General features: G+C 46.0%; 1 protein-coding gene across 7 annotated transcripts in view; it reads right to left on the bottom strand.

Moving 5' to 3' along the window:
* Atp8a2 (ATPase phospholipid transporting 8A2) overlaps nucleotides 1-19,133 on the bottom strand; it is a 587,084-nt gene that overhangs the window by 211,030 nt on the left and 356,921 nt on the right. For all 7 annotated transcript variants that reach the window (XM_037208489.1, XM_037208491.1, XM_037208490.1 and 4 more), the window contains 2 exons: nucleotides 8,845-9,028; nucleotides 5,739-5,849 (listed from right to left, as the gene is read on the bottom strand). In XM_037208489.1, coding sequence (XP_037064384.1) covers nucleotides 5,739-5,849; nucleotides 8,845-9,028 — 295 coding nt within the window. The remainder of the gene's footprint in view (nucleotides 1-5,738; nucleotides 5,850-8,844; nucleotides 9,029-19,133) is intronic.

The raw sequence follows: 19,133 nt of genomic DNA, 5'->3' as shown, positions 1-19,133 counted from the left end.
TGTTTCAAAACTATTTTTTCCCAGGGGTTCAGGAAGGCGGTGGGGGAGCACCATCCCAAAAATGCTTAAAATGCTGCTAGTGGTCGGTCAAGCTATGTCTGATCTAGAAAACTGAACAACTGGGTAACCGTTAGTCCCTCTTGGGACATACCACAGAGATGACACACCAGGACTTCAAAACTTTACAAGCACCCTTCCCTATCTTCTTTATCCCTAATTTTTACAGTTAAGGCAAGTTCTTCTCATTATCAAAATCAAAGAGTTTTTTTTTTTCTTTCAAAAAAAATCCATCTCTGGTCTTCGTTTATAAATCACACAAGGAGACAGTTATATAAGAGTCATGAGTTATGGTCCAGACTTAACAGTATAAAAGACATCTAAATTCTCCACTTGCTGTCTGCCCTGCATATTGATGGGCAATTTTTCTGAAATCACTTTAACCACAGACTTTGTCTGTTGCAAACACAGAAAGGGACTTTCAGTTTCTTAAAGCAACAGAAGCCCTGCCTGGTTATTAGCTCACATTCCTCTGGCACTCCTACATCTTGGCCAGCCATCTCTCCTGATCTTTACTGTTTCATTCCAATTCTGGAACCCAATGCACAGCGCACAGGGATGCCCCTCTCCTGCTGGTTCCAGGAAGCCCATCTGCATGGAGCTTGAATCTTCCAGTCCCTAGCCAGTTCTACCTTTTGAGAACAGTCCATCTGGCTGCTGCTACAAAACTCAGTGTGTAATTGGTTTAATGCAAAACAAAACTCCATGTAAAATTCCATACAATCGGCCTTTATACTGCATTTCCCTCAGTGTAGCTAAGGCGGCAAAGTGTTGAGACCTTTTCTACTTTCTACTTTCTAGCCTTTATTTCAATTGTGCTAAAGTAGATCTAACACAAACTCTAGCATTTTAGCTCTCTTAAAGTGCACAGCTCTGGACACTCACATCACTACACAGCCACCACCCTGTCCTTCTCCAAGGCTCTTTGTGACACTCTTACTACCTGTGGGAGGCAGACAAAAACGGAACTTTTTTCTAATAGAAATCCAGTTCTAATTGGTAGAACGACATACTAAAGAGGGCACATCTTGCAGTATTTTAGCTATACTTCAACAGCACTGGCAGAAAACAAAGGAAGAAGATGCTGTGGGAAATGAAGCCAGTGGGGAATGGGCCCCAGCTCTCACAGGGGCAGGTAGATAGATGGAGAGGGGTCACTGGGGTCCCGGGTACCTGGCAGCTCATTGCCAATGCTTCCGATCACCTCTTCCCCAGCCATCCTGCTGGCCACTGGAACTGGTCATGCAGATGTTTCAGGAATGCCATCCTGGCTTCCAGAGAGACAGCCAAGAAAGTGCAACAGCCATGAAGGTGAAAACTACTAAAATGAAGCACTAGCAAAGGAACGGAGGCAATGGCTATGTTCTGTGGGGGCCTCAAAGGAGCCACAAGGCCACCATTTTGTTCCTATTTTCAAATTGCTGCAACAATAGCCACTTCACCTAAAAAGATTTTATGTGTTGCATTCAATGAATGCTTAGTAGATCTGTCGGCAACAATGGATCCATTATGCAGACAGAAGTCCTCACATCAAGCCCGTGGCCTGTTCAAGGCAGTGCGATGTAACAGATGAACTAGACCAACATCATATTGGAATACCTATGGCCTCGGGAGCGCGAACATTGCTGTTCCACAAGGCTTCTTACAGATGAAACTGGAGATGACACAGATGCTCAGTCAATACAGAAGAGACTAAACAGGCTGCAGGGGATCACACAGGGGGACGGCATACCCAGGGTCTATGTGAAGCAGTGGGCAATGGTTCTCAGGGACACATACCCAGGGTCTATGTGAAGCAGTGGGCAATGGTTCTCAGGGATGCATACCCAGGGTCTATGTGAAGGAGTGGGCAATAGTTCTCAGGGATGCATACCCAGGGTCTATGTGAAGCAGTGGGCAATGGTTCTCAGGGATGCATACCCAGGGTCTATGTGAAGCAGTGGGCAATGGTTCTCAGGGATGCATACCCAGGGTCTATGTGAAGCAGTGGGCAATGGTTCTCAGGGACACACACCCAGGGTCTATGTGAAGCAGTGGGCAATGGTTCTCAGGGACCATTCTAGTGATATATGAATTGAAGATCATGCTCCATATCATGATGACATTTATCTTAAAAACAATCTATGTGTAACTGTAGAGAAACAGGTAAGGGTAGATATCATGTAAGCAGTGGGAACTTCCAGTGTGCATTCCATACAGCATCCAGAATAATGCACATTTTCCTTGTGTAGGAACCCCACTCTTATGGAATGTATACCAAGCAGGAAGGACCTGTCATGCCATAATTTTCACTGGAAATCTAGACAATATAATGGTCCTCATAAAATAAGCCAGGCCACAGAGTGGGCGTGCATGTGCATGTTACCCAATTTGCTTTCAGACTCCATTTTAAAATGTCTGGTAGTTACATGTATCAGAGGGCACTGGAGATGAGTTCACATTACTACTACAGGGGCTCCTCTGTGAGTCACAAGGAAACCAGAAGACACACAAGTAACATGCTTAGTTTGTTCTCACTTAAATCACTAATTAGAACCTTATCTTTGTAATTTTTTTTTTTTTTGCAAATGAGCAAATTCTTTCTGTAATGATCTTTGATCCTGTGGTTCAAAACATACTAAACCAGCATGCAAGTGGTACCTCCCCACTGAAAAGTTACATCTGGAGTGCATGGTGCCAGGGCAGTAATCTGGCATTATTCTGACCAAGAAACAGTCGAGAGTTTTGTTCTTTTGGTTTCCAAATTAGAGCCTCCCAGAAATCCTAACCAGAATCCGAGACACAAATTATGGAGGCTTTTACATTTTTTAAAGCTTTCTGAGGAATGTATGGAAGAGCCTTTTGCAGCAGACCATTTAGCAATTCAGAGCTGCAACCAGTCATTTGAGGAGCTCATTCAGCACTGTCAGAGCCCCATTCCAGGCAGCTCTTTGCAGACATACTAAGAGGGTGCTCTACTGAGCTTTGGCCCACTTGAAGCAAAAAAAAAGAAAAAAGAAAAAAGAGAGAGAGACAAAAGCAAGATAGTGGGTTTAAATGACTAAGAAGGGCCCCTGAGGGGTGCTCTGGGAAGCGGAAGGTTTGGAGCCCCATGTAGAATGTCTTGATAAGAAGTCTAGACTATCAGCCATCTGCTGGTGGTGAGGAAAGCCAGATTATAAAGAAGCTGTATAAAGCCAACAGCTATAGGGACAGAATGCTGGGAAACTTGGGATCATCTGTAGGATCCCAGCTCCTTTTATGTTGCCCATGCTATTATCTATGACCCCAAGTGACACTAAGGAGTGACTGCTATCATGTGTGCCAAAAAAAAAAAAAAAAAAGCTGGCAGTTTGCTGGTGAGGGACGAACATTTCTAAATTCCAAAAAGGAACAGTAAAAATTGGAGCAAGAAGAAGAGATAGTGATAGCAAAATGTGCAACACCAACATCCACATGGATCTGAACCTCCCTACCCTGAATTATATAGTGATTATATCTACAAACACCCTCAGGACCTGCTAGGTATCTACTTGCTGTTCACTGTAAGCAGGCAGGACCTTCGACACAGAGGACTTGGGGTTGAGAGAACAGGCCAGGCTGTTAGCCAGGTCTCTTCTGATCACTTGTGAGGTTCTTTTAAGGATCAGGGGTGCTCCCAGCACACTGGGAGCTACTGAGTCAACTAGACCAGCCATCTTCTATGCAGAGATAGCCACACTCTGGGGCACACAGAGCAGCCGGGAAACTGCCCTTTATGCAAACCAGCAAAATGCTGTTTTCAGGTGGGCTTGAACACAGACGCACAGGCTGTTGGTGTCTCACCGATGCCTTCGGCTGGGCAGCCATGCACTGCAAACAACCTGTACAGCTTGGGAAAAACCCCTGTCCTAGTGAGGTTACCCGACAAGTGGCATCCATCTGTACACAGGACCGGAAGGATTCAGTAGGAAAGAGTTAACAGGCTGAAGGAGCAGTGGTTAATCACTGCTACCAGAGCAAGCCACCTGCCCGAGCTGGGGACTTAGGAGAGGGCACTGGGAAGCCACTTCCTTCCTTAGTTATTATTTTCACTAGGAGTTGAAAATGACACCATAATAAAACGCGATTTTCAAACAGAGGCAACATCGTTTTCTACTGCTCCAAAGATGGATTTCCACCACTTTCTTCTCCTCCACCTCTTCTTCCTCCTCACCCTTTGAGACAAGATGTCATGTAGCCCAGGCTGATCTGGAACTCGCTGAGTAGCTGAGGCTGACCATGAAATGCTCACCCTCCCGTCCACCTATCAAGTGCTGGGATTACAGGCATGTGCCACTTTGTCTGGCTAAAACTTTTTATCGTCTTTTTAATGGTAGCCAAGTTTAACTTCACCCCCACCCCCGTTTCTCATTGTTGTTATTATTATTTGGTATTAGTACTGGGGACTGAATCCAGGGCTTTGCACATGGTGAGTAAGTGCTCTACCACAGAACCACCTCCCCAGCCTGGCAATCTGGTATGTCAAGAGAGCCCCAAAGACACACTTTTAGAGCAGGGCTGTTCTCAGGAAGGAAGAGCCACGTGACCAGCATCAAACAGCAAACATGAGAAACCTCGTCCACTTCTGGGGCCTCACCTTCTACCTAGCAAGCATGTGTTTTTCTCATAAATGAATTATCATCTTGGGAAATGGTAGGCCTGTGCTGGTTAGTTTTTGTCAACTTGACACACACTGTAGTCATCTTGGAAAGGGGACCTCACTTGAGAAAACGCCTCCATCAGATTGGCCTATGGGCAAGTCTGCAGGGCATTTTCTTGATTGATGATTGGTAAGGGAGGGCCCAACTCACTGTGGGTGATGCCACCCGTGGGCAGGTAGGTAGTCTTGAGGTGTGTAAGAAAACGAAGAGAGCAAGCCATGGGGAACAAGCCAGTTATCAGTCCTCTGGATGGCCTCTGCATCAGTTCCTGCCTTCAGGTTCCTGTTTTGAGTTCCTTCCCTGACTTCTCTCAGCCATGGACTACAACTAACCTGACCTAATCCTTTCCTCCCCAGGTTGCTTTGGGTCGGCGTTTTACCACAGCATTAAAAACCTAACCAAGACAAGGACAGTAGCACATGAACTCAATATGCCATTTGAAATGACCTCATCAACAGTTTCCTACTAGATGCCCCCACTCACTCCCACCTTTGGCACACGCGCCTTAGCATCCCCCAAACCCAGAGGTAGTGAGGGCATGATCAGGAAACAGCAGATTCCACGACAAACGCAGCAGGGAATCAGGTCCTGTTCGTGTAAGGAAAGAAAAACATGGGATGGGTTGTCTGGAAAATGTCAGTGTCTCCCAGAAAGACGGGCACCTCTATTTTATGACCACACTGTTCTCATTCTGCCTTAGCAAGATAAAGGAGAGAGTGACAGCAGTATTCTCTGCCACCACTGACACAGGCTAGTGGGAGAGAAGAGGAGCACAGGGCAGGGATGGGAAGATCGGGAGGAATGAGTGGTTGGATGAAGAAGAAAGGCTGCGCTAGCCTTGGCTACTTATTACAAGCCTTGTGGTACAGCCAGCTTAAAAAAGGCTGCAGGACCCAGAGCTTAGTAATATCCAATAGCATCTTTAATTTTCCATTAACAAACCCTTTCTTAAGATGGAGTCAATGTCTAAAGATGTTCGCTGCAGAGGCCTGCCTCCTTAAGGGAAGGGATGCTCCTTACCTCAATGATGTAGAGGACCACATTCTTGTAGAAACAGTAGAGGATGCACTTGGTCACCCGGTTGTAGCTCCAGGCTCCATGAACCAAAAGCAGCTTCTCCAAGTAGGAAAACTGAAAAGGGACAGTGACAAAGTTCAGAGCAGCCTGTCATTGAAGAGTGAAAGGCATGGACTGTCTTTATGAGCAGAAAACAGACAGAGAAGGGGAGGGAACCAGACCCTTAGGAAACCAACAAAACAAACAAATGAAAACAAAAACAAAACCTGTTCCCCTGAGGTGGTGCTCTCAGGGCAGCTGAGAAGGAAAACTCTCTTCAAGTGACTAATTGTTGTTGTTGTCCCCAAACAAGCTGCTGGGCTCCCACTATGACTGCTGTGGAACTCTTTGAGCTAAATGCCTTCCAGTCTTAATTAGGCAAAGAAGGTGACTATCCGGACTGTAAGAAAAGCACACTGGGACAGGACACCTCCATCAGATCCGGTCACACGTTTTATGGTGGACCACTGGAGGAAGGGGCAGAGACGCTTACCCAATAAAGGTTTGATTCAGGAAAGGAATGCACATGAGTACAGTGGTCTGTCAGTGAAACAGCTAAAAGCTATTATACTTCCAGTACCCTACAGAGGCACCTAGACAGACTTACCCACGGGCACATAGATATGGAGACATACAGACATACAAATGCAACACACACACACACACACACACACACACACACACACACACACACACAGCCTCCACTTCTACATCCATGGTGTAGTCCTTCTTTATCTCCCACTCAGAGTACCCGGTTATGCAATCAGGGACAGCTGACTAGCTCTGGGTAGGAGTGATTTAAGGGCTCTTGTAGTCTGAGACAAAGCCACAGTATTCCAATAGCACATACCCTAAATCAACTGTCTCCCCAGAGTCATTCAAGACAGACCAAGGCAGGGAGATGGAATGTTCTCTGGCAGACTGGGAGCCAAGGTCTGTGGACACACACCATACCCCACAGTCCCTTTGCCTAGCTTAGGTGGCCAGCAGTGGCCAGTCACCTGTCCAGCAGCTGCTGTGTGTGCAAGCATACGGCCGACAGCAAGGACATGGAACCAGGGCTCTGCCCACCACAGGACTTTCTTAGCATCTTTTCTTTACCTTATGGGGCGCTTCCTTCAAAACACAATTTAAAAAAAATGCAGCCACCCATATCAAAAATCATAAAGAACATGGTGTTAACTTCATCCAGACATGGTCATCACTTCGATGGGGCAGAGGAACTCACCCAACTGGGGGTGTTTCTGGCACAGGAATTAAGGAAGAGGCAGTTTAGAATCTAGTGCTTGGCACAGACTCAGCCCTGAGATGCCAGTGTGCCTCTGAAGTACAATGAACTGGAAAATCCAGGCATGGGTATCAGTGGCTGCCCTGGGTTCCTTTGGTAGGAGTGGCTACTACCCTGGAGGGCAGAGAAAACTCCCAAATGACTTAGAAGGATTTATCCCACCCCTCTCGGATGCTTCCTTTTAATAAAAGTGGTTGCTTCACCTTCCACATCCTATCCGTGTGCAGTTTCAGTAAGGAATCCCTGCTCCCTAGACATTCTAAAGAGAAAAGCAGACAAATATTTGCCTGTAACTCCTAGGAAACCTCTTAAGTTCCCTTCCAGCCGTATGATGTTATAACTCAAGTATTTAATAATGCTGGGGTGTATAACATCCACAGTTGCTGACAGCAGACAGGAAGCGCGGGTCCCACGGGCCTCTGCACAGTTGACTCGGCAAAGTAATGGAGCAGGTGTGTGTGGCAGCCCCCAAGTTCACGGGGCTCTGCTGTTCTCTGATGTTGGGCCTGTACTCATCCCTGAGGCCAGTCATTGGGTGCATAGGACCTTTAGATTTCTCACATGGAAAATCAGAATTCCTACTGCCTACGCCAGAGATCAGCTCAGGGATTCAAAGTTCACAAAGAAATAAAACTGACTTATTCAATTTCCAAAGCCACATGGTCTGGGTAATGTCTTGCTACATTTGCAGAACCTCAAACCAGAAGGAAGCGTGAGAGGTGATCAAACAGAGCTTCCTTCAGGGATGGGGAGTCCCCAGAGTAGTAGAGGACCAGACCACAAGCTCTGGGTCTTATAAGATGGGTGTTTTCTATGCATCTCCTGATTTTAGCTGAAAAGGTGTCAACACCTCTGTTCCTTGTAATCATGTAGCTAGGGTTAACATGTTCTTCAAAAGCCTATTTAAGGAATCAGGGGGTGGGGGCTGGTGCCACAGCAAACATAGGTATTTAGCCACAGGACCCTACGACTGGGTATCTGGGAGAACATGCCAGTATTCCCTGGGACTACACTTCTAGATGATCTACCAGGCCAGATAGCCCAGATATTCCCTAGAAGGGTCCTGAGGCTGACTCTTCTGGCTATCATGAAGAGTTAGAATTTCTTGGATTCTTGGAACACACGTGAGGTACCCAGGAAACACATCAGAGCCACATCAGAACCATGCTGGCGACACACAGTTTAGAGAAGAACGGACCGAACTGGGCCTGACTGCAGGAGGCTGCTTGCTACTCTCCATGAGTCACCTGGCCCCTGGCCTCTCAGGTCACCCTCAGAGCAGGAGTCCTAGCGGGTTCCCAGCCATGACTGCCAAGAGGGGATATCTCCAAGTGACTGCTTTGTTCTGGCTCTAACCACTTGCCCAGAGCATGGCAGCACTTCTGGAAGAAAGGAGGTCCTTGAGTGAGAGTCTAGCAGAGAATGGTGCTCTGAGAACAGCTGTTCTTCAGTGAGGGGTGCACTACACACACACACACACACACACACACACACACACACACACACACACACACACCAGAAGGAACGGGAGTAGAGAGGTCAAGAGCCTAGGGACCTGTCTACCAGAAAAGGCACATCTTTGAAATGACAGGTCCATGGGCCAGTCCCACCTCTGGCCCAAGGAAACCCAATCCAGAGAAGTGGCCTCAAACTGTTCAAGACTCCAACAACAGAGGCATCAGTTAATCTAGATGGTGACCTGCCAAGGTGGGCAGAGTCCCTGGCTGAGCTCTGGGCCGTCTCTTCTGCCCAGCTGCCATCACTGTGAAAAGGGAGGCTGACCTGGGCAATGGCATAATCTGAGTTGTTGGTGGCCTGCATGCCCTCGTTCCCGCTGATCCCGACCCCCACGTGGGCCGTCTGGATCATCCCCACGTCATTGGCACCGTCCCCGATGGCCAGAGTGATGGCTTTCACCCGCTTCTTCACAACATCCACGATCTCGGACTTCTGCAGAGGGGACACTCTGTGAGAGAAGAGAGAAGAGGGAGGGGTGAGGGCAGCAGGCACCCTTCCTGAGGGGACAGCGGCAGCACACAGGCTGCATTCAGAGGCAGTGACCAGACAACCTCCAGATCCAGCGCATATATTTTATGCTCACGGGTGAAGAAGCTTTGCGAAAATGGGCGTCTGTGGCTTTCCAGTGTTTGCATGGGTGCAACCTTATCTCTAAAGCAGCCTAAACACAGCCGGTTTGCCATCCACTGCTGAGTGGAGTGAGAGGCAAGTAAACCTGGGGCTATGGGCACTGCCCAAGACCAAACATAGGCAATCTAGCTACCAGGGCCTTTGAAAATGTCTTCCCAATAAACCAGAACACTGGAAGAGCCTCCCCTGCCCCCGACTCCTATGCTGTGTTAATGCATCCTGCCCAGTGCTGGGGCTGGCAAGGGAAAGTTCCAGAGAATTCACAGAAAGGAAAGAAAACAGGCAGGGTAGAAGAAAGAACAGGCAGGAAGAAACCAGAGCAACAGGAAAGAAGAGTCCATCTCTACCCAGAGATGATGATGCATTTGCCGGGTAGCCAGGGCAGGAGGCTGAGTCTGCATATTCCCAGGCCTCTGAGGTCGTCTGCTACTGGAGGGGCAGGAGCACAGCCCAGAATGGGAAGTAGCTCCTGCCTGGGAGGATGGAAGGGGCCCAGATGTCAAGATCCCGCCACACTCTGGGAAGTGACCTATAAACCTAAGGACTCAGTGGGCGGTAACGTAGGTGAATGAGCTCTTCCACCACAGTGCAAGCCAGGGTGGTTCACCTGCATAGAAAGTGCCACTAGCACCTCCGGGCTGGGTTCTTTTTAATCCCACGTTGGTAAACTGACATTTGATTTGGAGAATTTACAAGGAAGCCCCTTGAGTCACCTCCAGAGAGGGGAGTAGTGGCTGTGCTCACACATGGGCTCTGTGTAAACTAGAGCGATGCTCAGAGACCTGCTCTTTTTTTCTTTTAAATAATTTATCTTTATGTGTATTGGTGTTTTGTCTGAATGTATGTCTGTGTGATGGTGCTAGATCTTGGAGTTATAAACAGTTGTGAGCCGCCATGTGGGCGCTGGGAATTGAACCTGAGTCCTCTGGAAGAGCAGTCAGTGCTCCTAACCACTGAGCCCTCTCTCCAGCCCCAAGACCTGCTTCTTAAGTACTGTGCCACCTGGCATGGCCCCCATGCTCAAGGACACCCTGGGCAGACCTGGGGCTGCAGCTTCCTGGGTCTATATGTCACTCAACTGAGAGTGAGTTGGCTGATAGGTGGTGTAGAGAGAAAAGATATCACTTGGAGGTTGGTCATTTCACACTGAAGGAGGGGCTACAAGAACTATGGACATGGAATAAGGAAGGAGATAGAGCAAGGGTGTTGTTTGAGCTAAAAGTTGTTGGTTTTCTATTGGGTGTTACAGTTTTGTTCTTAAGGTGTCCTACAGAGAGAGGCCCACACATTAAAGACTTAGTCCCCAGGTATTGGGAGTGGTGGAGCCTTTAAAAGATGGGATTGTGGCTGGAGAGATTGCTCAGCGGTTAAAAGCACTGAGGTTGATACCCATCACCTACACTGTGGCTCACAACTGTCTGTAAGTCCAGTTCTAGAAGCTCTGATACCTGCTCTGACTTCTGCAAGCACCAGGCACATATGTGGAACATAGACATACATTCAGACAAAACACCCATACACATAAAATAAATTAGTCTTAAAGAATTTTTTAATTAAAAAAGATGGAGCCTAGTGGGAGGTGTCTCAGTCATCAAGAGTGTGCCTTCAAGCAGACAGTGGGACCAAGTCCCTCCTCCATATCTTTTCCACTCCCTAGCCTTGAGGGGGATGTCTTTGGTCTGCCATGTACTCCCTGCCATGGTGTTCTGCTTCACCAGGGGCCCCAGACAACAAGGATGATCAATGATGGAGTGAGACCCCCCAAACCAAATCAAAACAGAAAGACCCCTGCCATCCCAAACAACTTTCCTTTTAGTATCAGAAAGCAGGCTAAAGTGGCCAACAGGAGCGAGTTGCAAGTCACCAGGCTTGTTCAGTTCGGCTCTGGAACTTGGCTCTGAATTCATTCAGCCAAGCCTATTGCAATGGCTGACAGTACACTGCACAAATATCCGACAACTGTCTCTTTCCAACTAGCAAAAGCAAGGGATTATATAAAGCAAGTGTTACCTTGGCACTGTAGGAGCATGAAATTCTCATCAAGGATTTATTACGCCCTTACACTGTAAGGCCTTGAGAAAAGAGAAGTCTAGCACATGCTCAGCGTTCAAAACAGATGTCAAACAGCCAATTTCTACAGAATCGACTGGGCACCATTACGTTTTAGCCACGTGGAGCCCCTGAGGATGCCAAGTTGCCACATAGCAGAAAGCAGCTCTTTCCTAGTCTTAATTTGTGACCTGGAATCATGCACCATACTTAATAAGCATTCCCAGCATATAATGTGTTCACCCCATAAAATAAAGCTCCAGACCACATCTGAGCTGAGCAAGGTGCTTGGCACACTCCTGTAACCAATTTTGGTGCGTTATGAATAAAAACATAAACCCTAAAAGTCCCATCAGCTGAAGTAGTCTACATATATACAGAACATAATAGATTTGCAAATGAAGAATGCCCTCTTGAGACTTAAAAAAAAAAAAGGCTCAGTAACCCAAAGTGTCTCGTTTCTATGTCCTGACATTTTAAAGCTAGTTTTCTCAAGTTACTTCGAACATAATGCTTAAGTAACACCAAGGGTGGATGCTTCCACAGCATTGACATCATACATTAATTTACCTGAGCTATAAAAGCTCTGGTCATAGTGAGTTTCTCATTCGATCTTTCAGGGTATTATAAGTGAACCTAGCAAATCCTTTTCCTGCTCAGTCACCTTTCAGAGGGGGCTGGGCCTAGATTATGGATTGGTGTACAGAACTCCTATGAGCTGGAGGGGTTGCAAAGGACTCCTTCCAGAAACATCCAAGAGAATGCCATGCAGATCATCAATACCAACCAACTAACCAGATTCACTGAATACTTTCACTAGTTGATCCCAAATGATGAATTAGATACTAACTACAAGAAGTTTGCAGACACTGTGCCAGATCAGTGAATCTCAAGCATTAAACAAGGACCAAAGTCATCTATAGACTCTCATTCAGAAAGCCAGAGAAAGGCCTGTGTTGTGGTCTGAAGGAGAAATGTCCCCCACAGGCTCATGTAGTCAAGCATTCGGTCCCTGGTTGGTGGCACTGTTTGTGAGGGCTGACAACCTTTAGGAAGTATGTCACTTGGGCGAGCCTTTGAGTTTTATAGCCTGTGGCCCTACTTCCTGTTCTCTTCTGCTTCCTGTGTGTCTTTGAAATGTGATCAGTATGATTCCTGACCGCTGGGCTAGCCTCACATATCTGCTGCCATGCCTCCCCAGCATTAAGGGCTCCATCCCCTCTGGAAATGTGAGCCAAATAAATCCTTTCTTCCTTAAGTCGCTTAAGGCAGGTCAGGACTCTGCTTCAGAGATGTAACAAACAGTCTGTGATGGGAATTTCTAACCAGCTTCTACGTAACGCTGAAGTGGTTTGTGTCAGTGATTATCAAAGTTCTTCCTAGTTCACATGTTACCTAGCCACACTTAAATGATACCAAAGGAGCATGGAAAAGGTCAGATGATGATGATGATGGTGATGATGATGATACCTTTGCAATACCACTGAATCTCATTCCCTTTTCTTAAACCTTACAGAGTCTTCTTCAATGTAGCCTCAATGTAGGCTGGTATTTCATTGAAGGTATCCTATAAATGTAAGTACTTTACATGAAATGGTAGTGTTGGAATGCCACAACAAGACAGATAAAATTGCACTTCCGCTTTCCTTTGGAATGGTGTAGACTATACCAAGCCTAAAACACAGAAGTACTGAGCGACTTACTGCCAATGTACCAGAAAATTTCACTTGGAAAAGTGTTCACTTTCCTGTGAAGGAAACTATACTACAATGGGGATTTTTCTTTGATTAAACAATCCATTGAAATAAAAGACTATGACATGTTTCTTATAGAGGCCATTTATCTTCCAGAGTTACAGTACCTTTCAAGATTTTTTAATTTTTACTTAATGTGATTGTGTGTATTGTCTGCATGGATGTAAATGTATCACATGTATGCAGTGCCCAGAGAGGTCAGAAGAGGACATTAGATTCTCTCGGTTACAAACAATCGTGAACTGCCATGAGAGTGCTGGGAACTGATCCTGGGTCCTTGGCAAGAGCTCTCAATCACGGAGCCATCTCTCCAGTCCCGTGTAGTACCTTTGAGTGTCTCTTATTTCGGTTGGTGAGATGGTCCATTGGGTAAAGGCGCTTGCAGCCTTGTGTTTGATCTCTGGGTCCTACACAGTAGAAGAAGAGACCTAACTCCCTCAAGCTGCCCTGGGATCTCCACATATACACTGTGGCATGCTTGTGACCACACAAGTATACACACATCCACACAATAATTTATATAATTTAAAGGTCTCTTATTTTAAGCATATACATGCATACCTAATTTGTAGGCATAAAACTTAAAAGTTACTGAACTATTCCACATACATGGCTGTTAGGCATTTCCCTGCCTGCCCACTCTTTTGGACCACTGTATTGCTTCTTTTGATGCATTTGGTACAATTCTATGGGGCCAGATGTCCAGGCAATCCATGCAACCTCCCCTGTCTAGAACAACCTATAAATCTGTATTTTACCTAAAAGGTTCAGCTTTCTCAAAATGTAAGCTCCTGCCCTAGTTTGCAGTGCATCTCACGGTGGTCTCAACTTCTAAAAGCAGATAATATTGACAGTAGAGAATGGTCCCTAGGGCACAGTGGGAAATGTAGGGGTTTGGGCATAGGATGGATAGGACGGAGGTGAATCCAGAGAGCCTGAGGACTGGGTTATTTGGAGGTGCTGGTGGGTAAGAATTCAAGTGAGTTACTTAAAAGTCTCTCTCTCTCTCTCTCTCCTCTCTCTCTCTCTCTCTCCCTCTCTCCCTCTCTCCCTCTCTCCCTCCCTCTCTCCCTCTCTTCCTCTCCCTCTCCCTCCCTCCCTCCCTCTCTCTCTCTCTCTCTCTCTCTCTCCCTCCCTCCCTCCCTCCCTCCCTCCCTCCCTCCCTCCCTCCCTCTCTCTCTCTCTCTCTCTCTCTCTCTCTCTCTCTCTCTCTCTCTCTCTCACACACACACACACACACACACACACCCTTGAAGAGAAGCCCTCTTATAAGGAATCTTAAAGAAACAATACCTCCAAAATATGCAGCATTTAAGGGCCGGGTCTTCCCTCTCTTGTCTCCCTTTGTTGTTCATGACCCACCCGCTCACGTGTACACCCCTTTCACATGGAACCTTCAAAGCAATGAAGATTGCTTTTTCACACACACACACACACACACCCCACCAGACTCCTAACATCAAATTCTGTTATACAGCAGACATTCAGTGAACAAAATGACTATCTGGATCATGCTTCCAAGACACAGTCCACCTCTAGTCATAACTACAAAGAACAACAAAAAAATTGCATCAGAGGTCCACATAAGCAACATGTCCCTGGGAACATGTGGTTGATGGACAACCATGAGAGAGTACTGATCCATGGAGAGAAGAAAAGAATTCAAGATTGTCTGACATCTCTGTGCAATCCATATTTTCCATGAATGATAGTTCACAGAAAGCAGATAAAAATACGTCATTTTACTGTGCTCCAGGGACAGACACTGTTTGCAAACTTCCTGACCAACATGCTGGTGGTCCCGATTCTATTTCCTGTTAAGGTCCTTGAAAACATTCCAGACTTCTTATGACAGCTCCCATTGACAGATGGGCAGCAACAATCTCTGGCCTCACAAAGGCTCCCCCAGGGGGAAGGGCTAACATGTGAGCCTGGTCTTTTATTCCACCTTGCTTCTTCAGATCACAATGCTTTGATTGTTATAGGCCAACCATTAGCCTCTGGCTATCATCTTGCATATGCACTCGGAGGGCTTTGTAGATACTTGCTTTCCAGGCATTAGGACTTTTCACACGGTCTTTCAGCATCACTGGATAATGTACATCAGTATTTGCCTGGAATCACCTTCTGCCACCATCTGGCATGCCTCACGAGGACCTCTGCACCATTAAAAACCATTCAGGACAGTCTTGGTAGGGTAAGCATTTAATTTGTGGATGAATGCAATGATGAACTTCTATCAATATGTGTGATAAAACCTGGCACAAAATGACATGAGCCCTGGTGTGGTCCAGCCACCTCTGTAAACTATAGATCAGAACCACATCTGATAACACTGTACATTTCTTCATTGCCAACCATAAGGTTCTGCAGTGGAGGCTGCTATGGTCAAAACACCAAGAGTCTGTGTCAAGGAGACGTGAAGAGCAGGCAGCAGTGTGAGCAGCTGGCTTTTGTCTTGGTCGTATAACTGGACAGTAACTCTGGGAATTTCACACATATAGTAAACATACATTGTAGGAACTTACTATTCCTGTGACATCGTATAAGCCCTGAAGTTTATCAACAACAAAGTATAGGCATTGCTTATCAAAATCACTAAGATAGAATGTTTCTGTCTTCCAGGATAGATCATTTCTATATGCCTCCCACGATGGCAGAAATATATGTAGTGACAGGCAAGTGTCATCATGCCTGACATAACTCAAGATTTGAGTTCCTGCTTGTACTTCACAAAAAAGAGGACGATAGCTTTAAAAACATCCTTGTATAATTGGTTTCGGTGGCAGTACATTATTTAAAGGCACATTTAACTCATTGTCAATATAAAATCTTTACTCATATAAAGGCTTTTCTTCAAGTGCACGCACTGCCCACCAGATATAGCCTTGGTTCTTCCGTAAACCGTCCAAATACATTGAGCTTTCACTTTAAACGACTACCTGAAGCTATAAATTGACACACTTTATCTGTCCTTCTCTTGTGGTTCCAAGAAACTAAGAGGGAAGATACTCTAGCACTGAGCTATTTACTCATAACCCTTGGAACACAAGGCTGTAAGACTAGCTACTCTAGTAACCCAAAGCTATTCCATAGTATCTATATGAAGTTCAACATTGCAAATGTTTTCTTTAAAATCTATACTTATAAAGGGAAAAACCTTAACAACTGATCTAGAGGTTATCTATCTATCTATCTATCTATCTATCTATCTATCTATCTATCTATCTATCATCTACCTATCCATCATCCATCTATTTATCTATCAATCATCTATCATCTATGTATGTATGTATGTATGTATGTATGTATGTATGTATGTATCTATCTATCTATCTATCTATCTATCTATCTATTTATCAGTTGATCAACCAGTCCATTTATCTCCCATCTGATGTTAATGACTGTGCCACTGGTGGCTGCTCTAACCCTTGTAAGCCTTCTCCTCTAGGCACCACACATCATCCTACTGCTGTGAGTAGTCATGGCAACTTGATATTCTTTATTAACCGAGAAAATCGTTATAATTCGATCCTGCCTAAGGCTGTAAAAGCTGCTTCAGCAGCTGAGATTTGGAAAGGGGCTGTGAGAAAAGCGGAGGCTGACCGCCTGCCTGAGATCAGCTTACCCAGCAACTGAGAAAGGGCACACTATGGAATACAGATATTTTGCTTGCCAGTTCAGAATACACATACATTCATATTTTTGTCAATGACAATTTTATCACTTCTCTGGATACAGAACAATCATTATGATGTTCTGACAGAAACCTAACATCTGAACACCTAACTGATCTGGGAAATGATGTAGAATGTTCTAAGAATTGGACAACCTCACTTGAGGTGGAAATTGAAAGGAGTGCCCATTGTGCATTGCACGTGGTTCAATAATCACTGAAAGTAACTGGCTATAGGCTGCCTCTTCCTCAATGAGGCTGGAAAGAATGGAGCAGTCCAGGAAGGCTGGGATTTAAGTAAAAGATATTAGATCCTCCTGTTCCCAGGCTGGAACAGGGATTAGAATAACACATTTAAATACCTTAATGTTTTTAGCACAAAAAGCATTAATTTGATACTCTGCTTCCTTCAAGTGCTTTGTTAAGGCCCCGAGACCCTTCAGGAGTGTCTACCTTCCTTGAAGTTAACATGCATGGTCTGTTCCCACTGCAGCTTCCCTGTGTCTCACAACAGCGCATCTGACCTCTGCTGTGGGGAAGGCGGGAATAAGAAACAGCCGAGAGGAAAGCTGAGAAGTGTTGAGTTTTGACATTTCAGAGCAGACTTACAGTCCCTACAGGACCAAGCTGCATGAGCTCATGCGGCACTGAAAATTAACGACGATGAGGAGATGCTTAGATCGCCTTCAATTAGACGGTCCCTTCTGCCAGCACCTGTGCCAGGGGCCAAAGGTCACCTGACTGCCAGTCCGGCAAACTCCAAACGGTAATGATTTGAGCTCTGAAAAAAAGTGGGACGGTGGGGCAGCCGGTCTCATTTTATTGTTCCATCTAACCTAAGCAACAGAGGGACCCCAGAACCAGAGGAACAGCCATGGCCAATGCCATGTGTTGTGTGCCACAGCTGGAGGTAGTCTGCAGGTCAAAGTATTTTTCTCCTGATTTCATTTCCTGTCTTTTTTTTTTCCCCCTTAGTGTAAGGTTTGTGGGATGGGAATGGAGGTGTCACAAAATTCCTTCTTCCAAGTAGCACACACACCTTCTAAGACCTCAGGACACCCGCCTGGATCTTACCTGGCTGCTAGGTCAGGCACCTCTAGTGCCCATGAGACCCAGCACCACCCACCATCTCTGTTGAGGGCCCAGAGTAAGGACTCTCCTCCCCTGGGCACCTGGCCTAGGAGCCTCTCAAGGTCTTCAGGATGGAGATGGATAAGAACTAGGAGACTAATTTTGGCTGACATGTCCCTGCTTGGATTTTTCCCCTTCTCTTTAATTTCAGATCATTTCCATGCATAATTGTATAGAGAATTTATACAGGACACAGCACAGGTCGAGCATCCCTAGTTCAAAGACATCCAAACCCTTTTGAGTGCCAATATGATGCCAACAGTGAAAAGCTCCACATGATGGAAAGGCTTCCTTCACAAAACGATTAGAAGTATTCTATAAAATTACCTTCAGACTATGTAAATGAGGTACATGCAAAACAAACAAATTTCAGTGTTAGGTTTGGGTCCAATTGCTGAGATATTTCATCATAAAGTCTGAAAAATTCTGAAACCTGAAATCATTCTGATTCTGAACAGTTCAGCCTGTGGTCCTGGCACACCCTGGAGATGATGGAGCAGAAAGAGGTCTCAGGAGGAGAATGGTCACTCAGAGCTTCGGCTGCCCACACCCCCACAGTGTGTTCTCCCTTCAGTTCCCTATGCAGCGGGAATCCCAGCACAGCCATAAGCTCATGTTCTAAAGGAAACACAGATGGGTTTGGAGCAGGGAGTCCTTAGGGGTGGATGGAGGCCACTTTTCCTAAGGGAGCTCTGTCCCCGCATAAAGTTGAGAAGTAGCCTAGAGTCAGCTCATCTCTGCAGACTGGAATATCATGGTTTTTCTTGAATGACAGAATGGGACAATCAGCTCAGTCTGTCCTCATGCCTGAGAACCGCACCAGCTGTCAGCTAGAGTCAATTAGAAACACAAGGGAAATCCGGCACTACCACAGGCATCGTCTCTAGGATGTCGACCACCGCAGGGGGATTCTTCCCTTCAGTGTCGGGACAGGCTTCCCCCTTACTCTCAACTACACCATACAACACGACTTCACGACATCCACCTAACTGGCAAATGAGGCAATAGGGCTGTGGTTAGTACAAGGGGCAGGCCATAGTCTGCTCTCTAGGAGAAAACGGTTCGCACTCCATGGAACAATTCTTAAGCTCTCTGAGGACAGGGGCGATAGGAGGTAAAGTGCTTGCCTCGGAAGCCCAAGGACACAAATTCAATCCCCAGAATTCCTGTTAAAATAGATGGACATGAGAGTGGAGAGACACAGACAAGTAGATTTTTGGGGTTCACTGGGGAACTAGTCTACCCTGATTAGCAGGTTCCAGACCAGTGAAAGATCCCATCTCAAAAACCAGTGGGCAGTGCCAGATGGTATA

This window comes from Peromyscus leucopus, chromosome 9, assembly GCF_004664715.2.
Source record: "Peromyscus leucopus breed LL Stock chromosome 9, UCI_PerLeu_2.1, whole genome shotgun sequence".
NCBI lineage: Eukaryota > Metazoa > Chordata > Mammalia > Rodentia > Cricetidae > Peromyscus > Peromyscus leucopus.
This window is presented reverse-complemented; position numbering and strand designations above follow the sequence as displayed.